Consider the following 27759-nt stretch of genomic DNA (forward strand, 5'->3'; position numbering starts at 1 on the left):
GGAATGATAAGTGGTATCTAGGCCCTTGGTGTTGGGAATGATAAGTGGTATCTAGAAGCCCTTGGTGTTGGGAATGATAAGTGGTATCTAGAAGCCTTGGTGTTGGGAATGATAAGTGGTATCTAGAAGCCTTGGTGTTGGGAATGATAAGTGGTATCTAGAAGCCCTTGGTGTTGGGAATGATAAGTGGTATCTAGAAGCCCTTGGTGTTGGGAATGATAAGTGGTATCTAGAAGCCTTGGTGTTGGGAATGATAAGTGGTATCTAGAAGCCCTTGGTGTTGGGAATGATAAGTGGTATCTAGAAGCCCTTGGTGTTGGGAATGATAAGTGGTATCTAGGCCCTTGGTGTTGGGAATGATAAGTGGTATCTAGAGCCCTTGGTGTTGGGAATGATAAGTGGTATCTAGAGCCCTTGGTGTTGGGAATGATAAGTGGTATCTAGGCCCTTGGTGTTGGGAATGATAAGTGGTATCTAGAAGCCCTTGGTGTTGGGAATGATAAGTGGTATCTAGAAGCCCTTGGTGTTGGGAATGATAAGTGGTATCTAGAAGCCCTTGGTGTTGGGAATGATAAGTGGTATCTAGAAGCCCTTGGTGTTGGGAATGATAAGTGGTATCTAGAAGCCCTTGGTGTTGGGAATGATAAGTGGTATCTAGGCCCTTGGTGTTGGGAATGATAAGTGGTATCTAGGCCCTTGGTGTTGGGAATGATAAGTGGTATCTAGGCCCTTGGTGTTGGGAATGATAAGTGGTATCTAGGCCCTTGGTGTTGGGAATGATAAGTGGTATCTAGAAGCCCTTGGTGTTGGGAATGATAAGTGGTATCTAGAAGCCCTTGGTGTTGGGAATGATAAGTGGTATCTAGAAGCCCTTGGTGTTGGGAATGATAAGTGGTATCTAGAAGCCCTTGGTGTTGGGAATGATAAGTGGTATCTAGAAGCCCTTGGTGTTGGGAATGATAAGTGGTATCTAGAAGCCCTTGGTGTTGGGAATGATAAGTGGTATCTAGAAGCCCTTGGTGTTGGGAATGATAAGTGGTATCTAGAAGCCCTTGGTGTTGGGAATGATAAGTGGTATCTAGAAGCCCTTGGTGTTGGGAATGATAAGTGGTATCTAGAAGCCCTTGGTGTTGGGAATGATAAGTGGTATCTAGGCCCTTGGTGTTGGGAATGATAAGTGGTATCTAGAAGCCCTTGGTGTTGGGAATGATAAGTGGTATCTAGAAGCCCTTGGTGTTGGGAATGATAAGTGGTATCTAGGCCCTTGGTGTTGGGAATGATAAGTGGTATCTAGAAGCCCTTGGTGTTGGGAATGATAAGTGGTATCTAGAAGCCTTGGTGTTGGGAATGATAAGTGGTATCTAGAAGCCTTGGTGTTGGGAATGATAAGTGGTATCTAGAGCCCTTGGTGTTGGGAATGATAAGTGGTATCTAGAGCCCTTGGTGTTGGGAATGATAAGTGGTATCTAGAAGCCTTGGTGTTGGGAATGATAAGTGGTATCTAGGCCCTTGGTGTTGGGAATGATAAGTGGTATCTAGAAGCCTTGGTGTTGGGAATGATAAGTGGTATCTAGAAGCCCTTGGTGTTGGGAATGATAAGTGGTATCTAGGCCCTTGGTGTTGGGAATGATAAGTGGTATCTAGAGCCCTTGGTGTTGGGAATGATAAGTGGTATCTAGGCCCTTGGTGTTGGGAATGATAAGTGGTATCTAGAAGCCTTGGTGTTGGGAATGATAAGTGGTATCTAGAGCCCTTGGTGTTGGGAATGATAAGTGGTATCTAGAAGCCCTTGGTGTTGGGAATGATAAGTGGTATCTAGAAGCCCTTGGTGTTGGGAATGATAAGTGGTATCTAGAAGCCCTTGGTGTTGGGAATGATAAGTGGTATCTAGAAGCCCTTGGTGTTGGGAATGATAAGTGGTATCTAGGCCCTTGGTGTTGGGAATGATAAGTGGTATCTAGGCCCTTGGTGTTGGGAATGATAAGTGGTATCTAGGCCCTTGGTGTTGGGAATGATAAGTGGTATCTAGGCCCTTGGTGTTGGGAATGATAAGTGGTATCTAGAGCCCTTGGTGTTGGGAATGATAAGTGGTATCTAGAAGCCCTTGGTGTTGGGAATGATAAGTGGTATCTAGAGCCCTTGGTGTTGGGAATGATAAGTGGTATCTAGAGCCCTTGGTGTTGGGAATGATAAGTGGTATCTAGGCCCTTGGTGTTGGGAATGATAAGTGGTATCTAGAGCCCTTGGTGTTGGGAATGATAAGTGGTATCTAGAAGCCCTTGGTGTTGGGAATGATAAGTGGTATCTAGAAGCCCTTGGTGTTGGGAATGATAAGTGGTATCTAGAAGCCCTTGGTGTTGGGAATGATAAGTGGTATCTAGAAGCCCTTGGTGTTGGGAATGATAAGTGGTATCTAGAAGCCCTTGGTGTTGGGAATGATAAGTGGTATCTAGAAGCCTTGGTGTTGGGAATGATAAGTGGTATCTAGAAGCCCTTGGTGTTGGGAATGATAAGTGGTATCTAGAAGCCCTTGGTGTTGGGAATGATAAGTGGTATCTAGAAGCCCTTGGTGTTGGGAATGATAAGTGGTATCTAGAAGCCTTGGTGTTGGGAATGATAAGTGGTATCTAGGCCCTTGGTGTTGGGAATGATAAGTGGTATCTAGGCCCTTGGTGTTGGGAATGATAAGTGGTATCTAGGCCCTTGGTGTTGGGAATGATAAGTGGTATCTAGGCCCTTGGTGTTGGGAATGATAAGTGGTATCTAGAAGCCCTTGGTGTTGGGAATGATAAGTGGTATCTAGAAGCCCTTGGTGTTGGGAATGATAAGTGGTATCTAGAAGCCTTGGTGTTGGGAATGATAAGTGGTATCTAGAAGCCCTTGGTGTTGGGAATGATAAGTGGTATCTAGAAGCCCTTGGTGTTGGGAATGATAAGTGGTATCTAGGCCCTTGGTGTTGGGAATGATAAGTGGTATCTAGAAGCCCTTGGTGTTGGGAATGATAAGTGGTATCTAGAAGCCTTGGTGTCGGGAATGATAAGTGGTATCTAGAAGCCTTGGTGTTGGGAATGATAAGTGGTATCTAGAAGCCCTTGGTGTTGGGAATGATAAGTGGTATCTAGAAGCCTTGGTGTTGGGAATGATAAGTGGTATCTAGAAGCCTTGGTGTTGGGAATGATAAGTGGTATCTAGAAGCCCTTGGTGTTGGGAATGATAAGTGGTATCTAGAAGCCTTGGTGTTGGGAATGATAAGTGGTATCTAGAAGCCTTGGTGTTGGGAATGATAAGTGGTATCTAGAAGCCTTGGTGTTGGGAATGATAAGTGGTATCTAGAAGCCTTGGTGTTGGGAATGATAAGTGGTATCTAGAAGCCTTGGTGTTGGGAATGATAAGTGGTATCTAGAAGCCTTGGTGTTGGGAATGATAAGTGGTATCTAGAAGCCTTGGTGTTGGGAATGATAAGTGGTATCTAGAAGCCTTGGTGTTGGGAATGATAAGTGGTATCTAGAGGCCTTGGTGTTGGGAATGATAAGTGGTATCTAGAAGCCTTGGTGTCGGGAATGATAAGTGGTATCTAGAAGCCCTTGGTGTTGGGAATGATAAGTGGTATCTAGAAGCCTTGGTGTTGGGAATGATAAGTGGTATCTAGAACCCTTGGTGTCGGGAATGATAAGTGGTATCTAGACCCTTGGTGTTGGGAATGATAAGTGGTATCTAGAAGCCCTTGGTGTTGGGAATGATAAGTGGTAGGGGGGTCTTGTTCCTGGCAGGCCCTCCCGGTGAGCAGCATTGAGCAGGGCTCCACTGGTCTAATGAAGAGCTCAGGTCATCGCAGCCTAATGGGGACAGATTGGAACAGTAACAGCAGTGGAAGTAGTGTGAATATGGTAACAGGGCTGTGTGCTCAGAGGCGTGGAGAGAGAGAGAGAGGCAGCAGGGGCCAGGCAGTCGGACATCAGTCAGGGATGATGGTAATATCCCAGGGCTGGGACTCACGGGGTCTCACAGCCTGGGTCCTGGGGGCCAACAAAGGCCTGGTCAAACCCTACTGCTTAGGGTTAGTGTGACTGCTACTCTGGTCCTCTCTCACCGCTGAGAGACTTTAGCCCCCTGCTAGGAGGCTTTCAATGGCAAAAAGACACAGGGCTGAGCACTCCATGACCACACAGACCTTGTCGAGCCGGGACACTCACTCCCACTCACATACAGGTGTGTGTTAGCTGTACTCACAGAGTGTGGTGTGTGTGTGTACTCACAGAGTGTGGTTGTGTGTGTACTCACAGAGTGTTTGTGTGTGTACTGACAGAGTGTGTGTGTGTGTACTCACAGAGTGTGGTTGTGTGTGTACTCACAGAGTGTGTGTGTGTGTGTGTACTCACAGAGCGTGTGTGTACTCACAGAGTGCTTGTAGGTACTCACAGAGTGTGTGTGTACTCACAGAGTGCGTGTGTGTACTCACAGAGTGCGTGTGTGTACTCACAGAGTGCGTGTGTGTGTGTGTGTGTACTCACAGAGTGCGTGTGTGTGTGTACTCACAGAGTGCGTGTGTGTGTGTGTGCTCACAGAAGCGTGTGTGTGTGCGTGTGTGTACTCACAGAGTGCGTGCGGAGCACGGCAGTGATCTTAGACAGGGCCATGTTCCACAGTTCATCAGTAAAGGCTCTGGTCAACAGTCCCTGTGTGGAGTGCAGAACGTGATCCTCCACCAGGAAAAAGCCTACGATCTGATTGAAGTAGCGCCGGTAGCCCTCCACCGTCTCGTGCTGGACCAGGAAACAAAACAAAACATTATACATGGAGGTTTGGAACAACTCATCAAGGCATGGAGAAGCGGAGGGGAACAGAGAGGAGAGGAACACAGAGGAGGGGAACACAGAGGGGAACAGAGAGAAGGGGAACAGAGAGAAGGGGAACACAGAGGAGGGGAGCACAGAGAAGGGGAACAGAGAGAAGGGGAGCACAGAGAAGGGGAGCACAGAGAAGGGGAACAGACAGAAGGGGAACAGACAGAAGGGGAACAGACAGAAGGGGAACAGACAGAAGGGGAACAGACAGAAGGGGAACAGACAGAAGGGGAACACAGAGGAGGGGAGCACAGAGGAGGGGAGCAGAGAGAAGGGGAACAGAGAGAAGGGGAACAGAGAGAAGGAGAACACAGAGACAGAGAGAAACAGACTCAGATTTGGAAAGAAGGGGAACAGAGAAGGGGAACACAGAGAAGGGGAACAGAGAGAAGGGGAACAGAGAGGAGGGGAACACAGAGGAGGGGAACACAGAGGAGGGGAACACAGAGGAGGGGAACACAGAAGAGGGGAACACAGAGGAGGGGAACACAGAGGAGGGGAACACAGAGGAGGGGAACACAGAGGAGGGGAACACAGAGGAGGGGAACACAGAGGAGGGGAACACAGAGGAGGTAACACAGAGGAGGTAACACAGAGGAGGTAACACAGAGGAGGTAACAGAGAGGAGGTAACAGAGAGAAGGGAAACACAGAGGAGGGGAACACAGAGGAGGGGAACACAGAGGAGGGGAACACAGAGAAGGGGAACACAGAGAAGGGGAACACAGAGAAGGGGAACACAGAGAAGGGGAACACAGAGAAGGGGAACACAGAGAAGGGGAACACAGAGGAGGGGAACAGAGAGAAGGGGAACACAGAGACAGAAACAGACTCAGATATGGAAAGAAGGGGAACAGAGAAGGGGAACACAGAGAAGAGGAACAGAGAGAAGAGGAGCAGGGAGAAGGGGAACAGAGAGAAGGGGAACAGAGAGAAGGGGAACACAGAGAAGGGGAACACAGAGAAGGGGAACACAGAGGAGGGGAACACAGAGGAGGGGAACACAGAGGAGGGGAACACAGAGGAGGGGAACACAGAGGAGGGGAACACAGAGGAGGGGAACACAGAGGAGGAGAACACAGAGGAGGGGAACACAGAGAAGGGGAACAGAGAGAAGGGGAACAGAGAGATGTAGAAGAGAAAGAATGAAGAGATGGTTTTTTCCCTTCTCACCATGTTAGACTGGGGCTGCAGCACCAGCCTGGCCTGTTTTTTCCTCTGCTTCCTGTAGTAGTTCTCAAATGTCTCTCTGTCCCCCTAGAGACAGAGACGGAACAACGAGTCAGATGGTTCACCCCACGTAGAAATGTGAAGCATCCGGATTGCATTTCCACTCACTACAAAATATGGTGATCAAATCAAATGTATTGATAAAGCCCATCTTCTTACATCAGCTGATGTCTCAAAGTGCTGTACAGAAACCCAGCCTAAAACCCCAAACAGCAAGCAATGTAGGTGTAGAAGCACAGTGGCTAGGAAAAACCTCCCTAGAAAGGCCAAAACCTAGGAAGAAACCTAGAGAGGAACCAGGCTATGAGGGGGTGGCTAAGAAAAACTCCCTAGAAAGGCCAAAACCTAGGAAGAAACCTAGAGAGGAACCAGGCTATGAGGGGTGGCCAGTCCTCTTCTGGCTGTGCCGGGTGGAGATTATAACAGAACATGGCCTAGATGTTCAAATGTTCATAGGAAGTCCAGGAAGTCCAGTGGCCGGCGGTTGGGAGAACGTTGGCCGACATTCGGTAAATTGTCATTGGTGAAACATTTGATCTCATTACAGTTTCTGCTCCCAAAAATCTATAATCTGTTAAGAACAGAGAGGACTGGGTTTTTTAAGCCTTCACCCTAGTTTCTAAAAACGCCATTGTTTAGGAGTGCAAGGACGAAGAGTTATTGAAAATGCAGACTGACCAGCCCTTAACCAACAGGTGTAGACCTCACAGTGAAATGCTGACTGACCAGCCCTTAACCAACAGGTGTAGACCTCACAATGAAATGCAGACTGACCAGCCCTTAACCAACAGGTGTAGACCTCACAGTGAAATGCTGACTGACCAGCCCTTAACCAACAGGTGTAGACCTCACAGTGAAATGCTGACTGACCAGTCCTTAACCAACAGGTGTAGACCTCACAATGAAATGCAGACTGACCAGTCCTTAACCAACAGGTGTAGACCTCACAGTGAAATGCTGACTGACCAGCCCTTAACCAACAGGTGTAGACCTCACAGTGAAATGCTGACTGACCAGTCCTTAACCAACAGGTGTAGACCTCACAGTGACATGCAGACTGACCAGCCCTTAACCAACAGGTGTAGACCTCACAGTGAAATGCTGACTGACCAGCCCTTAACCAACAACGCAGAGTTTAAAAGTGAGACTATTATTTGCTAAATAAAAAAGGAAATAATTACACAAGAATAACATGGCTATATACAGGAAGAACCAGGTCATAACATGGCTATATACAGGAAGAACCAGGTCATAACATGGCTATATACAGGAAGTACCAGGTAATAACATGGCTATATACAGGAAGTACCAGGTAATAACATGGCTATATACAGGGAGTACCAAGTAATAACATGGCTATATACAGGGAGTACCAGGTAATAACATGGCTATACACAGGACGTACCAGGCAATAACATGGCTATATACAGGAAGTACCAGGTAATACCATGTCTATATACAGGGAGTACCAGGTAATAACATGGCTATATACAGGAAGTACCAGGCAATAACATGGCTATATACAGGAAGTACCAGGCAATAACATGGCTATATACAGGAAGTACGAGGTAATAACATGGCTATATACAGAATAGGGTGCCATTTGGATGGCACAACAAGTAACAATAAATAGTGTACATACCAGAACGGTGTAGATGTGGAGACATCTGTAAACAGGAGAGAAGTCCACCAGGTCCTGGGCTGTTAACACCTGGGAGGTTAAACCACGTTATGTTAGTGAAGCACAGTCAGGACTCAGGAAGTTAAACCACGTTACGGTAGTGAACCACAGTCAGGACTCAGGAAGTTAAACCATGTCACGTTAGTGAACCCCAGTCAGGACTCAGGAAGTTAAACCACATTACGGTAGTGAACCACAGTCAGGACTCAGGAAGTTAAACCATGATCCGGTAGTGAACCACAGTCAGGACTCAGGAAGTTAAACCACGTTACGGTAGTGAACCACAGTCAGGACTCAGGAAGTTAAACCACGTTACGGTAGTGAACCACAGTCAGGACTCAGGAAGTTAAACCATGTTACGGTAGTGAACCACAGTCAGGACTCAGGAAGTTAAACCACGTTACGGTAGTGAACCACAGTCAGGACTCAGGAAGTTAAACCATGTTACGGTAGTGAACCACAGTCAGGACTCAGGAAGTTAAACCACGTTACGGGAGTGAATCAGAGTCAGGACTCAGGAAGTTAAACCACGTTACAAATCAAATCAAAATGTTATTAGTCACATGCGCCAAGTACAATCTTACAGTTAAATGCTTACTTACAAGCCCCTAACCAACAATGCAGGTTAAAAAAATACAGATAAGAATAAGAAATAAAAGTAACAAGTAATTAAAGAGCAGCAGTAAAATAACAATAGTGAGACTATATACAGGGGGTACCGGTACAGAGTCAATGTGGAGGCTATATACAGGGGGTACCGGTACAGAGTCAATGTGGAGGCTATATACAGGGGGTACCGGTACAGAGTCAATGTGGAGGCTATATACAGGGGGTACCGGTACAGAGTCAATGTGGAGGCTATATACAGGGGGTACCGGTACAGAGTCAATGTGGAGGCTATATACAGGGGGGTACCGGTACAGAGTTAATGTACGGGGGCACCGGTTAGTCGAGGTTATTGAGGTAATATGTACATGTAGGTAGAGTTATTAAAGTGATGATAACAACAGAGAGTAGCAGCGGTGTAAAGGAGGGGGGGCAATGCAAATAGTCTGGGTAGCCATTTGATTATATGTTCAGGAGTCTTATGGCTTGGGGGTAGAAGCTGTTTAGAAGCCTCTTGGATCTAGACTTGGTGCTCCGGTACCGCTTGCCGTGTGGTAGCAGAGAGAACAGTCTATGACAAGGTTGGCTGGAGTCTTTGATAATGTTTAGGGCCTTCCTCTGACACCGCCTGGTATAGAGGTCCTGGATGGCAGGAAGCTTGGCCACAGTGATGTACTGGGGCGTTCGCACTACCCTCTGTAGAGCCTTAAAGTCGGAGGCTGAGCAGTTGCCATACCAGGCAGTGATGCAACCAGTCAGGATGCTCTCGATGGTGCAGCTATAGAACCTTTTGAGGATCTGAGGACCCATGCCAAATCTTTTCAGTCTCCTGAGGGGGAATAGGTTTTGTCGTGCCCTCTTCAAGACTGTCTTGGTGTGCTTGGACCATGATAGTTTGTTGGTGATGTGGACACCAAGGAACTTGAAGCTCTCAACCTGCTCCACTGCAGCCCCTTCGATGAGAATGGGGGCGTGCTCTGTCCTCCTTTTCCTGTAGTCTACAATCATTTCCTTTGTCTTGATCACGTTGAGTGAGAGGTTGTTGTCCTGGCACCACACGGCCAGGTTTCTGACCTCCTCCCTATGGGCTGTCTCGTCGTTGATCAGGCCTACCACTGTTGTGTCATTGGCAAACTTAATGATTGTGTTGGAGTCAAGCCTGGCCATGCAGTCCTGAGTGAACAGGGAGTACATGAGGGGACTGAGCATGCACCCCTGAGGGGCCCACGTGTTGAGGATCAGCGTGGCGGATGTGTTGTTACCTACCCTCACCACCTGGGGGCGGCCCTTCAGGAAGACCAGGATCCAGTTGCAGAGGGAGGTGTTAAGTCCCAGGGTCCTTAGCTTATTGATGAGCTTTGAGGGCACTATGGTGTTGAACGCTGAGCTGTAGTCAATGAACAGCATTCTCACATAGGTGTTCCTTTTGTCCAGGTGGGAAAGGGCAGTGTGGAGTGCAATAGAGACTGCATCATCTGTGGATCTGTTGGTGCGGTATGCAAATTGGAGTGGGTCTAGGGTTTCTGGGATAATGGTGTTGATTTGAGCCATGACCAGCCTTTCAAAGTACTTCATGGCTACAGACGTGAGTGCTATGGGTCGGTAGTCATTTAGGCAGGTTACCTTAGTGTTCTTGGGCACAGGGACTATGGTGGTCTGCTTAAAACATGTTGGTTTTAAAGACTCGGACAGGGAGAGGTTGAAATTGTCAATGAAGACACTTGCCAGTTGGTCAGCGCATGCTTGCAGTACACGTCCTGGTAATCCGTTTGGCCCGGCGGCCTTGTGAATGTTGACCTGTTTAAAGGTCTTACATCGGCTGCGGAGAACGTGATCACAGTCTTCCGAAACAGCTGGTGCTCTCATGCATGTTTCAGTGTTATTTGCCTCGAAGCGAGCATAGAAGTAGTTTAGCTCGTCTGGTAGGCTTGTGTCACTGGGGAGCTCTCGGCTGTGCTTCGCTTTGTAGTCTGTAATGGTTTGCAAGCCCTGCCACATCCGAGGAGCGTCAGAGCTGGTGTTGTACGATTTGATCTTAGTCCTGTATTGATGCTTTGCCTGTTTGTTGGTTCGTTGGAGGGCAGAGCGGGATTTCTTATAAGCGTCCAGGTTAGAGTCGGGCTCCTTGAAAGCGGCAGCTCTACCCTTTAGCTCCGTGTGGATGTTGCATGTATTCCATAGCTTCTGGTTGAAGTATGTACGTACAGTCACTGCAGGGACGACGTCATCAATGCCCTTATTGATTTTACATTTTACATTTTTAGTCGTTTAGCAGACGCTCTTATCCAGAGCGACTTACAGTAGTGAATGCATACATTCTACAACTGAGCCACAGGGAAGACTGATGTTAAACCATGTTACGGTAGTGAACCACAGTCAGGACTCAGGAAGTTAAACCATGTTACGTTAGTGAACCACAGTCAGATTGATGAAGCCAGTGACTGATGTGTCCTGTAGCTTAGCATCGGCTTCATCTGACCAGTTTTTTTATTGATCTAGTCCCTGGTGCTTCCTGCTTTAATTATAGCTTGTAAGCAGGAATTAGGAGGATACGATTCTGGTCAGATTTGCCAAATGGAGGGCGAGGGAGAGCTTTGTATGCCTCTGTGTGTTGAGTAAAGGTGGTCCAGAGTTTTTTTCCCCTCTGGTTGCACATTTACAGGCTGATAGAAATTTGGTAAAAACTGATTTAAGTTTCCCTGCGTTAAAGTCCCAGGCTACTAGAAGCGCCGCCTCTGGGTGAGCGTTTTCTTGTTTGCTTATGGCGGAATACAGCTCATTCAATGCGGTCTTAGTGCCAGCCTTAGTCTATGGTGGTATGTAAACAGCTACAAAAACTCTCTTGGTAGATAGTGTGGTCTACAGCTTATCATGAGATACTCTACCTCAGGCGAGCAAAAGCTCGAGACTTCCGTAGATATCGTGCACCAGCTGTTATTTACAAAAAGACATAGTCCGCCGCCCCTTGTCTTACCAGACGCCGCTGTTCTGCCCAGCCGGTGCAGCGTATAACCAGCCAGCTGTATGTTGATAGTGTCGTCGTTCAGCCACGACTCCGTGAAGCATAAGATATTACAGTTTTGAATGTCCCGTTGGTAGTTTAATCTTCCTCGTAGTTCATCAATTTTATTTTCCAAAGATTGCACGTTTGCTAGCAGAATGGAAGGAAGTGGGGGTTTATTCGATCGCCTACGAATTCTCAGAAAGGCAGCCCGCCCTCTGGGCCCTTTCTCTCCGCCTCCTCGTCACGCAAATCACGGGGATCTGGGCCTGTTCCCGAGGAAGCAGTGTATCATTTGCGTCGGGCTCGTCAGACTCGTTAAAGGAGAAAAAGGATTCTGCCAGTCTGTGGTGAGTAATCACAGTCCTGATGTCTAGAAGTTATTTTCGGTCATAAGAGACGGTAGCGGCAATATTGTGGACAAAATAAGTTACAAACAAAACAACTAATTAAAAAAATAAAAAAATCGATTGGGGACATGTAAGACATCAGCCTTCTTCTCCGGCGCCATCTTACAATGTAGTGAACCACAGTCAGGACTCAGGAAGTTAAACCACGTTACGGTAGTGAACCACAGTCAGGACTCAGGAAGTTAAACCATGTTACGGTAGTGAACCATAGTCAGGACTCAGTCATTCACTCATTTCAACAGTTTCATGATCACTTTGGCTTTTCTTATAAATAATGTACAGGGTGCCTTCACATTAAGTGTGGATAACTTCAACGTGTTGTTTTAATACTGGACCAGAGAGTATGAAAAGAGTACAAACTATATAAAAGAGGTCCCGTGTGGCTCGGTTGGTAGCACGAGACCGGGGGACCAGTACGGAGAAAAAAAATGTATGAAATGTATGCATTCACTACTGTAAGTCGCTCTGGATAAGAGCGTCTGCTAAATGACTAAAAATGTAAAATGTAAAAAAAAATGTCTGAAAAGTCTCACCTCTTCCTCTGATTGGTCGTCCTCCACTCCCTCCTCCGCCGCCGCGAGGCCGTTGTGCTGCGTTGGCGTCCGGCCATTCAGGGAGTAGACTGGCTTGGTGTAGCCCATACCACTGTCCTGCTTCTGAACCACACTGTTAAACGTCCTGTGCTGCTGAGCCTGGGAGGTACATACAACAGAGTCAGACCTCTCTCCTTCTCAGAGGACAAAAGCTTCCTAGCACAAGATCAGACATTTTTTTGTTCATTTTAATTTATTTTTTTTCACCAAGATAAAGCAGTTCAACACATACAACAACAAAGAGTTACACATGGAATAAACAAAACATACAGTCAATAATACAGTAGAACAATAAGTCTATATACAATGTGTGCAAATGAGGTAAGATAAGGGAGGTAAGGCAATAAATAGGTCATGGTGGCGAAGTAATTACAATATAGCAATTAAACACTAGAATGGTAGATGTGCAAGTAGAGATACTGGGGTGCAAAGGAGCAAGATAAAAAAATAAATACAGTATGGGGATGGGCTATTTACAGATGGGCTATGTACAGGTGCAGTGATCTGTGAGCTGCTCTGACAGCTGGTGCTTGAAGTTAGTGAGGGAGATAAGAGTCTCCAGGTTCAGAGATTTTTGCAGTTCATTGCAATCATTGACAGCAGAGAACTGGAAGGAGAGGCGGCCGAAGGAGGAATTGGCTTTGGGGGTGACCAGTGAGAAATACCTGCTGGAGCGCGTTCTATGGGTGGGTGCTGCTATGGTGACCAGTGAGCTGAGATAAGGCGGGGCTTTACCTAGCTGAGACTTGTAGATGACCTGGAGCCAGTGGGTTTGGCGACGATTATGAAGCGAAGGCCAGCCAGGGGCTTTGGTGACAAAACGGATGGCACTGTGATAGACTGCATCCAATTTATTGAGTAGGGTGTTGGAGGCTATTTTGTAAATGACATCGCCGAAGTCGAGGATCGGTAAGATGGTCAGTTTTACGAGGGTATGTTTGGCAGCATGTGTGAAGGATGCTTTGTTGCGAAATAGGAAGCCAATTCTAGATTTAACTTTGGATTGGAGATGGTTAATGTGAGTCTGGAAGGAGAGTTTACAGTCTAACCAGACACCTAGGTATTTGTAGTTGTCCACATAATCTAAGTCAGAACCGTCCAGAGTAGTGATGCTAGTCGGGCGGGCGGGTGCAGGCAGCGATCGGTTGAAGAGCATGCATTTAGTTTTACTTGTATTTAAGGAGGAGAGTTGTATGACATTGAAGCTCGTCTGGAGGTTAGTTAGCACAGTGTCCAAAGGGCCAGTGCCATACCTGTTTTATACCTGTACTCTGCCTGTTTCTATATAATAATAACAACAACAACGTCTCTTACCTGTTTCATGGCGGTCTCACCGATCTTGTCCGAGTGTTTCCTGATGCTCTCCAGGAAGTCCTTGAGGTCGGACATGGAGATGTCCTTAATGTCCTCTCTGAGCTTGGGCAGGTTGTCAGCCATGATCTGACAGAAGCGGTAACGGCTGACCCGTGGGATGAACACCTTCTCCAGCTGCTCCATGGTCTTCAACGCAGCATAGTGTCTAGGAACACAGATACCTGCCGTCACTTCTCATCCCTCCTCTCTCTCTCTCTCTCTAGTCTGGTTGGGCTTTCATACTGCTACTGAACAAAATGGTTTCCTCTGCTGACCGAGAGTTTAATTACTGAAAACACCGCTGTATTTGTTATGGATGATTAGATGACGGAGGACCAATGAATAGTCCCGTGTGGCTCAGTTGGTAGAGCATGGTGTTTGCAACGCCAGGGTTGTGGGTTCGATTCACACAGGGGACCAGTATGGAGAAAAAAATGTATGAAATGTATGCATTCAATACTGTAAGTCGCTCTGGATAAGAGCGTTTGCTAAATGACTAAAATGTAAATGTAAATGAATACTGTATCGGAATATAAGCTTGTAAGAGAGAAATGTGACCTAGTTAAAACATACTGGATGTGGAGCCATACAGTAGATTCAGTCTTTTATCAGTGTTGAAGAGAAAAGCATTATTTATGACAAAGAGCTGGACTGGGTGGTGTTTACTGTGAGTGGCATGACAAAGACCTGGGCTGGGTGGTGGTATTTACTGTGAGTGGCAGGACAAAGACCTGGGCTGGGTGGTGTTTACTGGCCTGAGTGGCATGACAAAGACCTGGGCTGGGTGGTGGTGTTTACTGTGAGTGGCATGACAAAGACCTGGGCTGGGTGGTGGTGTTTACTGTGAGTGGCATGACAAAGACCTGGGCTGGGTGGTGTTTACTGTGTGGCATGACAAAGACCTGGGCTGGGTGGTGTTAACTGTGAGTGGCATGACAAAGACCTGGGCTGGGTGGTGGTGTTTACTGTGACTGGCATGACAAAGACCTGGGCTGGGTGGTGGTGTTTACTGTGACTGGCATGACAAAGACCTGGGCTGGGTGGTGGTGTTTACTGTGAGTGGCAGGACAAAGACCTGGGCTGGGTGGTGGTGTTTACTGTGAGTGGCAGGACAAAGACCTGGGCTGGGTGGTGTTTACTGTGAGTGTCATGACAAAGACCTGGACTGGGTGGTGTTTACTGTGAGTGGCATGACAAAGACCTGGGCTGGGTGGTGGTGTTTACTGTGAGTGGCATGACAAAGACCTGGGCTGGGTGGTGGTGTTTACTGTGAGTGGCATGACAAAGACCTGGGCTGGGTGGTGGTGTTTACTGTGAGTGGCATGACAAAGACCTGGGCTGGGTGGTGGTGTTTACTGTGAGTGGCATGACAAAGACCTGGGCTGGGTGGTGGTGTTTACTGTGAGTGGCTTGACAAAGACCTGGGCTGGGTGGTGTTTACTGTGAGTGGCATGACAAAGACCTGGGCTGGGTGGTGTTAACTGTGAGTGGCATGACAAAGACCTGGGCTGGGTGGTGGTGTTTACTGTGAGTGGCATGACAAAGATCTGGGCTGGGTGGTGTTTACTGTGAGTGGCATGACAAAGACCTGGGCTGGGTGGTGTTAACTGTGAGTGGCATGACAAAGACCTGGGCTGGGTGGTGTTTACTGTGAGTGGCATGACAAAGACCTGGGCTGGGTGGTGTTTACTGTGAGTGGCATGACAAAGACCTGGGCTCGGTGGTGGTGTTCACTGCGAGTGGCATGACAAAGACCTGGGCTGGGTGGTGGTGTTTACTGCGAGTGGCATGACAATGACCTGGGCTGGGTGGTGGTGTTTACTGTGAGTGGCATGACAATGACCTGGGCTGGGTGGTGGTGTTTACTGTGAGTGGCATGACAAAGACCTGGGCTGGGTGGTGGTGTTTATTATGAGTGGCATGACAAAGACCTGGGCTGGGTGGTAGTGTTTACTATGAGTGGCATGACAAAGACCTGGGCTGGGTGGTGTTTACTGTGAGTGGCATGACAAAGACCTGGGCTGGGTGGTGGTGTTTACTGTGAGTGGCATGATAAAGACCTGGGCTGGGTGGTGTTTACTGTGAGTGGCATGACAAAGACCTGGGCAGGGTGGTGGTGTTTACTGTGAGTGGCAGGACAAAGACCTGGGCTGGGTGGTGTTTACTGTGAGTGGCAGGACAAAGACCTGGGCTGGGTGGTGTTTACTGTGAGTGGCATGACAAAGACCTGGACTGGGTGGTGTTTACTGTGAGTGGCATGACAAAGACCTGGGCTGGGTGGTGTTTACTGTGAGTGGCATGACAAAGACCTGGGCTGGGTGGTGTTTACTGTGAGTGGCATGACAAAGACCTGGGCTGGGTGGTGGTGTTTACTGTGAGTGGCATGACAAAGACCTGGACTGGGTGGTGGTGTTTACTGTGAGTGGCATGACAAAGACCTGGGCTGGGTGGTGTTAACTGTGAGTGGCATGACAAAGACCTGGGCTGGGTGGTGGTGTTTACTGTGAGTGGCATGACAAAGATCTGGGCTGGGTGGTGTTTACTGTGAGTGGCATGACAAAGACCTGGGCTGGGTGGTGTTAACTGTGAGTGGCATGACAAAGACCTGGGCTGGGTGGTGTTTACTGTGAGTGGCATGACAAAGACCTGGGCTGGGTGGTGTTTACTGTGAGTGGCATGACAAAGACCTGGGCTCGGTGGTGGTGTTCACTGTGAGTGGCATGACAAAGACCTGGGCTGGGTGGTGGTGTTTATTATGAGTGGCATGACAAAGACCTGGGCTGGGTGGTAGTGTTTACTATGAGTGGCATGACAAAGACCTGGGCTGGGTGGTGTTTACTGTGAGTGGCATGACAAAGACCTGGGCTGGGTGGTGGTGTTTACTGTGAGTGGCATGATAAAGACCTGGGCTGGGTGGTGTTTACTGTGAGTGGCATGACAAAGACCTGGGCAGGTTGGTGGTGTTTACTGTGAGTGGCAGGACAAAGACCTGGGCTGGGTGGTGTTTACTGTGAGTGGCAGGACAAAGACCTGGGCTGGGTGGTGTTTACTGTGAGTGGCATGACAAAGACCTGGACTGGGTGGTGTTTACTGTGAGTGGCATGACAAAGACCTGGGCTGGGTGGTGTTTACTGTGAGTGGCATGACAAAGACCTGGGCTGGGTGGTGTTTACTGTGAGTGGCATGACAAAGACCTGGGCTGGGTGGTGGTGTTTACTGTGAGTGGCATGACAAAGACCTGGACTGGGTGGTGGTGTTTACTGTGAGTGGCATGACAAAGACCTGGACTGGGTGGTGTTTACTGTGAGTGGCATGACAAAGACCTGGACTGGGTGGTGTTTACTGTGAGTGGCATGACAAAGACCTGGACTGGGTGGTGGTGTTTACTGCGAGTGGCATGACAAAGACCTGGACTGGGTGGTGGTGTTTACTGTGAGTGGCATGACAAAGACCTGGACTGGGTGGTGGTGTTTACTGTGAGTGGCATGACAAAGACCTGGACAGGGTGGTGGTGTTTACTGTGTGGCATGACAAAGACCTGGACTGGGTGGTGGTGTTTACTGTGAGTGGCATGACAAAGACCTGGACTGGGTGGTGGTGTTTACTGTGAGTGGCATGACAAAGACCTGGACTGGGTGGTGGTGTTTACTGTGAGTGGCATGACAAAGACCTGGACTGGGTGGTGGTGTTTACTGTGAGTGGCATGACAAAGACCTGGACTGGGTGGTGGTGTTTACTGTGAGTGGCATGACAAAGACCTGGGCTGGGTGGTGGTGTTTACTGTGAGTGGCAGGACAAAGACCTGGGCTGGGGTGGTGTTTACTGTGAGTGGCATGACAAAGACCTGGGCTGGGTGGTGTTTACTGTGAGTGGCATGACAAAGACCTGGGCTGGGTGGTGTTAACTGTGAGTGGCATGACAAAGACCTGGGCTGGGTGGTGTTTACTGTGAGTGGCATGACAAAGACCTGGGCTGGGTGGTGTTTACTGTGAGTGGCATGACAAAGACCTGGGCTCGGTGGTGGTGTTCACTGCGAGTGGCATGACAAAGACCTGGGCTGGGTGGTGGTGTTTACTGCGAGTGGCATGACAAAGACCTGGGCTGGGTGGTGGTGTTTACTGTGAGTGGCATGACAAAGACCTGGGCTCGGTGGTGGTGTTCACTGCGAGTGGCATGACAAAGACCTGGGCTGGGTGGTGGTGTTTACTGTGAGTGGCATGACAAAGACCTGGGCTGGGTGGTGGTGTTTATTATGAGTGGCATGACAAAGACCTGGGCTGGGTGGTGGTGTTTACTGTGAGTGGCATGACAAAGACCTGGACTGGGTGGTGGTGTTTACTGTGAGTGGCATGACAAAGACCTGGACTGGGTGGTGGTGTTTACTGTGAGTGGCATGACAAAGACCTGGACTGGGTGGTGTTTACTGTGAGTGGCATGACAAAGACCTGGGCTGGGTGGTGGTGTTTACTGCGAGTGGCAGGACAAAGACCTGGACTGGGTGGTGGTGTTTACTGTGAGTGGCATGACAAAGACCTGGACTGGGTGGTGTTTACTGTGAGTGGCTTGACAAAGACCTGGGCTGGGTGGTGTTTACTGTGAGTGGCATGACAAAGACCTGGGCTGGGTGGTGTTTACTGTGAGTGGCATGACAAAGACCTGGGCTGGGTGGTGTTAACTGTGAGTGGCATGACAAAGACCTGGGCTGGGTGGTGGTGTTTACTGTGAGTGGCATGACAAAGACCTGGGCTGGGTGGTGTTTACTGTGAGTGGCATGACAAAGACCTGGGCTGGGTGGTGTTAACTGTGAGTGGCATGACAAAGACCTGGGCTGGGTGGTGTTTACTGTGAGTGGCATGACAAAGACCTGGGCTGGGTGGTGTTTACTGTGAGTGGCATGACAAAGACCTGGGCTCGGTGGTGGTGTTCACTGCGAGTGGCATGACAAAGACCTGGGCTGGGTGGTGGTGTTTACTGCGAGTGGCATGACAAAGACCTGGGCTCGGTGGTGGTGTTTACTGTGAGTGGCATGACAAAGACCTGGGCTCGGTGGTGGTGTTCACTGCGAGTGGCATGACAAAGACCTGGGCTGGGTGGTGGTGTTTACTGTGAGTGGCATGACAAAGACCTGGGCTGGGTGGTGGTGTTTATTATGAGTGGCATGACAAAGACCTGGGCTGGGTGGTGGTGTTTTCTATGAGTGGCATGACAAAGACCTGGGCTGGGTGGTGTTTACTGTGAGTGGCATGACAAAGACCTGGGCTGGGTGGTGGTGTTTACTGTGAGTGGCATGACAAAGACCTGGGCTGGGTGGTGTCTACTGTGAGTGGCATGACAAAGACCTGGGCTGGGTGGTGGTGTTTACTGTGAGTGGCAGGACAAAGACCTGGGCTGGGTGGTGTTTACTGTGAGTGGCATGACAAAGACCTGGCTGGGTGGTGTTTACTGTGAGTGGCATGACAAAGACCTGGGCTGGGTGGTGGTGTTTACTGTGAGTGGCATGACAAAGACCTGGGCTGGGTGGTGTTTACTGTGAGTGGCATGACAAAGACCTGGGCTGGGTGGTGGTGTTTACTGTGAGTGGCATGATAACGACCTGGGCTGGGTGGTGTTTACTGTGAGTGGCATGACAAAGACCTGGGCAGGGTGGTGGTGTTTACTGTGAGTGGCAGGACAAAGACCTGGGCTGGGTGGTGTTTACTGTGAGTGGCAGGACAAAGACCTGGGCTGGGTGGTGTTTACTGTGAGTGGCATGACAAAGACCTGGACTGGGTGGTGTTTACTGTGAGTGGCATGACAAAGACCTGGGCTGGGTGGTGTTTACTGTGAGTGGCATGACAAAGACCTGGGCTGGGTGGTGTTTACTGTGAGTGGCATGACAAAGACCTGGGCTGGGTGGTGTTTACTGTGAGTGGCATGACAAAGACCTGGGCTGGGTGGTGGTGTTTACTGTGAGTGGCATGACAAAGACCTGGACTGGGTGGTGGTGTTTACTGTGAGTGGCATGACAAAGACCTGGACTGGGTGGTGTTTACTGTGAGTGGCATGACAAAGACCTGGACTGGGTGGTGTTTACTGTGAGTGGCATGACAAAGACCTGTACTGGGTGGTGGTGTTTACTGCGAGTGGCATGACAAAGACCTGGACTGGGTGGTGGTGTTTACTGTGAGTGGCATGACAAAGACCTGGACTGGGTGGTGGTGTTTACTGTGAGTGGCATGACAAAGACCTGGACAGGGTGGTGGTGTTTACTGTGTGGCATGACAAAGACCTGGACTGGGTTGTGGTGTTTACTGTGAGTGGCATGACAAAGACCTGGACTGGGTGGTGGTGTTTACTGTGAGTGGCATGACAAAGACCTGGACTGGGTGGTGGTGTTTACTGTGAGTGGCATGACAAAGACCTGGACTGGGTGGTGGTGTTTACTGTGAGTGGCATGACAAAGACCTGGACTGGGTGGTGGTGTTTACTGTGAGTGGCATGACAAAGACCTGGACTGGGTGGTGGTGTTTACTGTGAGTGGCATGACAAAGACCTGGACTGGGTGGTGGTGTTTACTGTGAGTGGCATGACAAAGACCTGGGCTGGGTGGTGGTGTTTACTGTGAGTGGCATGACAAAGACCTGGGCTGGGTGGTGGTGTTTACTGCGAGTGGCAGGACAAAGACCTGGGCTGGGTGGTGTTTACTGTGAGTGGCATGACAAAGACCTGGACTGGGTGGTGTTTACTGTGAGTGGCTTGACAAAGACCTGGGCTGGGTGGTGTTTACTGTGAGTGGCATGACAAAGACCTGGGCTGGGTGGTGTTAACTGTGAGTGGCATGACAAAGACCTGGGCTGGGTGGTGGTGTTTACTGTGAGTGGCATGACAAAGACCTGGGCTGGGTGGTGTTTACTGTGAGTGGCATGACAAAGACCTGGGCTGGGTGGTGTTTACTGTGAGTGGCATGACAAAGACCTGGGCTGGGTGGTGTTTACTGCGAGTGGCATGACAAAGACCTGGGCTGGGTGGTGGTGTTCACTGCGAGTGGCATGACAAAGACCTGGGCTGGGTGGTGGTGTTTACTGCGAGTGGCATGACAAAGACCTGGGCTGGGTGGTGGTGTTTACTGTGAGTGGCATGACAAAGACCTGGGCTGGGTGGTGTTTACTGTGAGTGGCATGACAAAGACCTGGGCTGGGTGGTGGTGTTCACTGCGAGTGGCATGACAAAGACCTGGGCTGGGTGGTGGTGTTCACTGCGAGTGGCATGATAAAGACCTGGGCTGGGTGGTGGTGTTTACTGTGAGTGGCATGACAAAGACCTGGGCTGGGTGGTGGTGTTTATTATGAGTGGCATGACAAAGACCTGGGCTGGGTGGTGGTGTTTACTATGAGTGGCATGACAAAGACCTGGGCTGGGTGGTGGTGTTTACTGTGAGTGGCATGACAAAGACCTGGGCTGGGTGGTGGTGTTTACTGTGAGTGGCATGATAAAGACCTGGGCTGGGTGGTGTTTACTGTGAGTGGCATGACAAAGACCTGGGCTGGGTGGTGGTGTTTACTGTGAGTGGCAGGACAAAGACCTGGGCTGGGTGGTGTTTACTGTGAGTGGCAGGACAAAGACCTGGGCTGGGTGGTGTTTACTGTGAGTGGCATGACAAAGACCTGGCTGGGTGGTGTTTACTGTGAGTGGCATGACAAAGACCTGGGCTGGGTGGTGGTGTTTACTGTGAGTGGCATGACAAAGACCTGGGCTGGGTGGTGGTGTTTACTGTGAGTGGCATGACAAAGACCTGGGCTGGGTGGTGGTGTTTACTGTGAGTGGCATGATAAAGACCTGGGCTGGGTGGTGTTTACTGTGAGTGGCAGGACAAAGACCTGGGCTGGGTGGTGGTGTTTACTGTGAGTGGCATGACAAAGACCTGGACTGGGTGGTGGTGTTTACTGTGAGTGGCATGACAAAGACCTGGACTGGGTGGTGGTGTTTACTGTGAGTGGCATGACAAAGACCTGGACTGGGTGGTGGTGTTTACTGTGAGTGGCATGACAAAGACCTGGACTGGGTGGTGGTGTTTACTGTGAGTGGCATGACAAAGACCTGGACTGGGTGGTTGTGTTTACTGTGAGTGGCATGACAAAGACCTGGACTGGGTGGTGGTGTTTACTGTGAGTGGCATGACAAAGACCTGGACTGGGTGGTGGTGTTTACTGTGAGTGGCATGACAAAGACCTGGGCTGGGTGGTGATGTTTACTGTGAGTGGCAGGACAAAGACCTGGGCTGGGTGGTGTTTACTGTGAGTGGCAGGACAAAGACCTGGGCTGGGTGGTGTTTACTGTGAGTGGCATGACAAAGGCCTGGACTGGGTGGTGTTTACTGTGAGTGGCATGACAAAGACCTGGACTGGGTGGTGGTGTTTACTGTGAGTGGCATGACAAAGACCTGGGCTGGGTGGTGGTGTTTACTGTGAGTGGCATGACAAAGACCTGGACTGGGTGGTGGTGTTTACTGTGAGTGGCATGACAAAGACCTGGACTGGGTGGTGGTGTTTACTGTGAGTGGCATGACAAAGACCTGGACTGGGTGGTGGTGTTTACTGTGAGTGGCATGACAAAGACCTGGGCTGGGTGGTGGTGTTTACTGCGAGTGGCAGGACAAAGACCTGGGCTGGGTGGTGGTGTTCACTGCGAGTGGCATGACAAAGACCTGGGCTGGGTGGTGGTGTTTACTGCGAGTGGCATGACAAAGACCTGGGCTGGGTGGTGGTGTTTACTGTGAGTGGCATGACAAAGACCTGGGCTGGGTGGTGTTTACTGCGAGTGGCATGACAAAGACCTGGGCTGGGTGGTGGTGTTTACTGCGAGTGGCATGACAAAGACCTGGGCTGGGTGGTGGTGTTTACTGTGAGTGGCATGACAAAGACCTGGGCTGGGTGGTGTTTACTGTGAGTGGCATGACAAAGACCAGGGCTGGGTGGTGTTGTTCACTGCGAGTGGCATGACAAAGACCTGGGCTGGGTGGTGGTGTTTACTGCGAGTGGCATGATAAAGACCTGGGCTGGGTGGTGGTGTTTACTGTGAGTGGCATGACAAAGACCTGGGCTGGGTGGTGGTGTTTATTATGAGTGGCATGACAAAGACCTGGGCTGGGTGGTGGTGTTTACTATGAGTGGCATGACAAAGACCTGGGCTGGGTGGTGTTTACTGTGAGTGGCATGACAAAGACCTGGGCTGGGTGGTGGTGTTTACTGTGAGTGGCATGATAAAGACCTGGGCTGGGTGGTGTTTACTGTGAGTGGCATGACAAAGACCTGGGCTGGGTGGTGGTGTTTACTGTGAGTGGCAGGACAAAGACCTGGGCTGGGTGGTGTTTACTGTGAGTGGCAGGACAAAGACCTGGGCTGGGTGGTGTTTACTGTGAGTGGCATGACAAAGACCTGGCTGGGTGGTGTTTACTGTGAGTGGCATGACAAAGACCTGGGCTGGGTGGTGGTGTTTACTGTGAGTGGCATGACAAAGACCTGGGCTGGGTGGTGTTTACTGTGAGTGGCATGACAAAGACCTGGGCTGGGTGGTGGTGTTTACTGTGAGTGGCATGACAAAGACCTGGGCTGGGTGGTGGTGTTAACTGCGAGTGGCAGGACAAAGACCTGGGCTGGGTGGTGTTTACTGTGAGTGGCATGACAAAGACCTGGACTGGGTGGTGTTTACTGTGAGTGGCTTGACAAAGACCTGGGCTGGGTGGTGTTTACTGTGAGTGGCATGACAAAGACCTGGGCTGGGTGGTGTTAACTGTGAGTGGCATGACAAAGACCTGGGCTGGGTGGTGGTGTTTACTGTGAGTGGCATGACAAAGACCTGGGCTGGGTGGTGTTTACTGTGAGTGGCATGACAAAGACCTGGGCTGGGTGGTGTTAACTGTGAGTGGCATGACAAAGACCTGGGCTGGGTGGTGTTTACTGTGAGTGGCATGACAAAGACCTGGGCTGGGTGGTGTTTACTGTGAGTGGCATGACAAAGACCTGGGCTCGGTGGTGGTGTTCACTGCGAGTGGCATGACAAAGACCTGGGCTGGGTGGTGGTGTTTACTGCGAGTGGCATGACAAAGACCTGGGCTGGGTGGTGGTGTTTACTGTGAGTGGCATGACAAAGACCTGGGCTGGGTGGTGGTGTTTTCTATGAGTGGCATGACAAAGACCTGGGCTGGGTGGTGTTTACTGTGAGTGGCATGACAAAGACCTGGGCTGGGTGGTGGTGTTTACTGTGAGTGGCATGACAAAGACCTGGGCTGGGTGGTGTCTACTGTGAGTGGCATGACAAAGACCTGGGCTGGGTGGTGGTGTTTACTGTGAGTGGCAGGACAAAGACCTGGGCTGGGTGGTGTTTACTGTGAGTGGCAGGACAAAGACCTGGGCTGGGTGGTGTTTACTGTGAGTGGCATGACAAAGACCTGGCTGGGTGGTGTTTACTGTGAGTGGCATGACAAAGACCTGGGCTGGGTGGTGGTGTTTACTGTGAGTGGCATGACAAAGACCTGGGCTGGGTGGTGTTTACTGTGAGTGGCATGACAAAGACCTGGGCTGGGTGGTGGTGTTTACTGTGAGTGGCATGATAACGACCTGGGCTGGGTGGTGTTTACTGTGAGTGGCATGACAAAGACCTGGGCAGGGTGGTGGTGTTTACTGTGAGTGGCAGGACAAAGACCTGGGCTGGGTGGTGTTTACTGTGAGTGGCAGGACAAAGACCTGGGCTGGGTGGTGTTTACTGTGAGTGGCATGACAAAGACCTGGACTGGGTGGTGTTTACTGTGAGTGGCATGACAAAAACCTGGACTGGGTGGTGTTTACTGTGAGTGGCATGACAAAGACCTGGGCTGGGTGGTGTTTACTGTGAGTGGCATGACAAAGACCTGGGCTGGGTGGTGTTTACTGTGAGTGGCATGACAAAGACCTGGGCTGGGTGGTGTTTACTGTGAGTGGCATGACAAAGACCTGGGCTGGGTGGTGGTGTTTACTGTGAGTGGCATGACAAAGACCTGGACTGGGTGGTGGTGTTTACTGTGAGTGGCATGACAAAGACCTGGACTGGGTGGTGTTTACTGTGAGTGGCATGACAAAGACCTGGACTGGGTGGTGTTTACTGTGAGTGGCATGACAAAGACCTGGGCTGGGTGGTGTTAACTGTGAGTGGCATGACAAAGACCTGGGCTGGGTGGTGTTTACTGTGAGTGGCATGACAAAGACCTGGGCTGGGTGGTGTTTACTGTGAGTGGCATGACAAAGACCTGGGCTCGGTGGTGGTGTTCACTGCGAGTGGCATGACAAAGACCTGGGCTGGGTGGTGGTGTTTACTGTGAGTGGCATGACAAAGACCTGGGCTGGGTGGTGGTGTTTATTATGAGTGGCATGACAAAGACCTGGGCTGGGTGGTGGTGTTTTCTATGAGTGGCATGACAAAGACCTGGGCTGGGTGGTGTTTACTGTGAGTGGCATGACAAAGACCTGGGCTGGGTGGTGGTGTTTACTGTGAGTGGCATGACAAAGACCTGGGCTGGGTGGTGTCTACTGTGAGTGGCATGACAAAGACCTGGGCTGGGTGGTGGTGTTTATTATGAGTGGCATGACAAAGACCTGGGCTGGGTGGTGGTGTTTTCTATGAGTGGCATGACAAAGACCTGGGCTGGGTGGTGTTTACTGTGAGTGGCATGACAAAGACCTGGGCTGGGTGGTGGTGTTTACTGTGAGTGGCATGACAAAGACCTGGGCTGGGTGGTGTCTACTGTGAGTGGCATGACAAAGACCTGGGCTGGGTGGTGGTGTTTACTGTGAGTGGCAGGACAAAGACCTGGGCTGGGTGGTGTTTACTGTGAGTGGCAGGACAAAGACCTGGGCTGGGTGGTGTTTACTGTGAGTGGCATGACAAAGACCTGGCTGGGTGGTGTTTACTGTGAGTGGCATGACAAAGACCTGGGCTGGGTGGTGGTGTTTACTGTGAGTGGCATGACAAAGACCTGGGCTGGGTGGTGTTTACTGTGAGTGGCATGACAAAGACCTGGGCTGGGTGGTGGTGTTTACTGTGAGTGGCATGATAACGACCTGGGCTGGGTGGTGTTTACTGTGAGTGGCATGACAAAGACCTGGGCAGGGTGGTGGTTTTTACTGTGAGTGGCAGGACAAAGACCTGGGCTGGGTGGTGTTTACTGTGAGTGGCAGGACAAAGACCTGGGCTGGGTGGTGTTTACTGTGAGTGGCATGACAAAGACCTGGACTGGGTGGTGTTTACTGTGAGTGGCATGACAAAGACCTGGGCTGGGTGGTGTTTACTGTGAGTGGCATGACAAAGACCTGGGCTGGGTGGTGTTTACTGTGAGTGGCATGACAAAGACCTGGGCTGGGTGGTGTTTACTGTGAGTGGCATGACAAAGACCTGGGCTGGGTGGTGGTGTTTACTGTGAGTGGCATGACAAAGACCTGGACTGGGTGGTGGTGTTTACTGTGAGTGGCATGACAAAGACCTGGACTGGGTGGTGTTTACTGTGAGTGGCATGACAAAGACCTGGACTGGGTGGTGTTTACTGTGAGTGGCATGACAAAGACCTGGACTGGGTGGTGGTGTTTACTGCGAGTGGCATGACAAAGACCTGGACTGGGTGGTGGTGTTTACTGTGAGTGGCATGACAAAGACCTGGACTGGGTGGTGGTGTTTACTGTGAGTGGCATGACAAAGACCTGGACTGGGTGGTGGTGTTTACTGTGAGTGGCATGACAAAGACCTGGACTGGGTGGTGGTGTTTACTGTGAGTGGCATGACAAAGACCTGGACTGGGTGGTGGTGTTTACTGTGAGTGGCATGACAAAGACCTGGACAGGGTGGTGGTGTTTACTGTGAGTGGCATGACAAAGACCTGGACTGGGTGGTGGTGTTTACTGTGAGTGGCATGACAAAGACCTGGACTGGGTGGTGGTGTTTACTGTGAGTGGCATGACAAAGACCTGGACTGGGTGGTGGTGTTTACTGTGAGTGGCATGACAAAGACCTGGACTGGGTGGTGTTTACTGTGAGTGGCATGACAAAGACCTGGGCTGGGTGGTGGTGTTTACTGCGAGTGGCAGGACAAAGACCTGGGCTGGGTGGTGTTTACTGTGAGTGGCATGACAAAGACCTGGACTGGGTGGTGTTTACTGTGAGTGGCTTGACAAAGACCAGGGCTGGGTGGTGTTTACTGTGAGTGGCATGACAAAGACCTGGGCTGGGTGGTGTTAACTGTGAGTGGCATGACAAAGACCTGGGCTGGGTGGTGGTGTTTACTGTGAGTGGCATGACAAAGACCTGGGCTGGGTGGTGTTTACTGTGAGTGGCATGACAAAGACCTGGGCTGGGTGGTGTTAACTGTGAGTGGCATGATAAAGACCTGGGCTGGGTGGTGTTTACTGTGAGTGGCATGACAAAGACCTGGGCTGGGTGGTGTTTACTGCGAGTGGCATGACAAAGACCTGGGCTGGGTGGTGGTGTTCACTGCGAGTGGCATGACAAAGACCTGGGCTGGGTGGTGGTGTTTACTGCGAGTGGCATGACAAAGATCTGGGCTGGGTGGTGGTGTTTACTGTGAGTGGCATGACAAAGACCTGGGCTGGGTGGTGTTTACTGTGAGTGGCATGACAAAGACCTGGGCTGGGTGGTGGTGTTCACTGCGAGTGGCATGACAAAGACCTGGGCTGGGTGGTGGTGTTTACTGCGAGTGGCATGATAAAGACCTGGGCTGGGTGGTGGTGTTTACTGTGAGTGGCATGACAAAGACCTGGGCTGGGTGGTGGTGTTTATTATGAGTGGCATGACAAAGACCTGGGCTGGGTGGTGGTGTTTACTATGAGTGGCATGACAAAGACCTGGGCTGGGTGGTGTTTACTGTGAGTGGCATGACAAAGACCTGGGCTGGGTGGTGGTGTTTACTGTGAGTGGCATGATAAAGACCTGGGCTGGGTGGTGTTTACTGTGAGTGGCATGACAAAGACCTGGGCTGGGTGGTGGTGTTTACTGTGAGTGGCAGGACAAAGACCTGGGCTGGG

The 27759-nt window shown here is 50.3% G+C and overlaps 1 protein-coding gene across 8 annotated transcripts in view; it reads right to left on the reverse strand.

Annotated features, from left to right (window-relative positions):
- Nucleotides 1–27759, reverse strand: part of LOC106563898 (exocyst complex component 6) — a 205734-nt gene that overhangs the window by 121544 nt on the left and 56431 nt on the right. For 7 of the 8 annotated variants that reach the window (XM_045714203.1, XM_045714202.1, XM_045714200.1 and 4 more), the window contains 5 exons: nt 13679–13883; nt 12305–12463; nt 7716–7784; nt 6017–6100; nt 4596–4763 (listed from right to left, as the gene is read on the reverse strand). In XM_045714203.1, the coding sequence (XP_045570159.1) occupies nt 4596–4763; nt 6017–6100; nt 7716–7784; nt 12305–12463; nt 13679–13883 (685 nt within the window). Of the gene's footprint in view, nt 1–4595; nt 4764–6016; nt 6101–7715; nt 7785–12304; nt 12464–13678; nt 14065–14239; nt 14465–27759 lie in introns of those variants that run through there. The other variant, XM_045714206.1, reaches the window with a different exon arrangement.

This window comes from Salmo salar, unplaced genomic scaffold, assembly GCF_905237065.1.
Source record: "Salmo salar unplaced genomic scaffold, Ssal_v3.1, whole genome shotgun sequence".
In the NCBI taxonomy this organism is placed as follows: domain Eukaryota; kingdom Metazoa; phylum Chordata; class Actinopteri; order Salmoniformes; family Salmonidae; genus Salmo; species Salmo salar.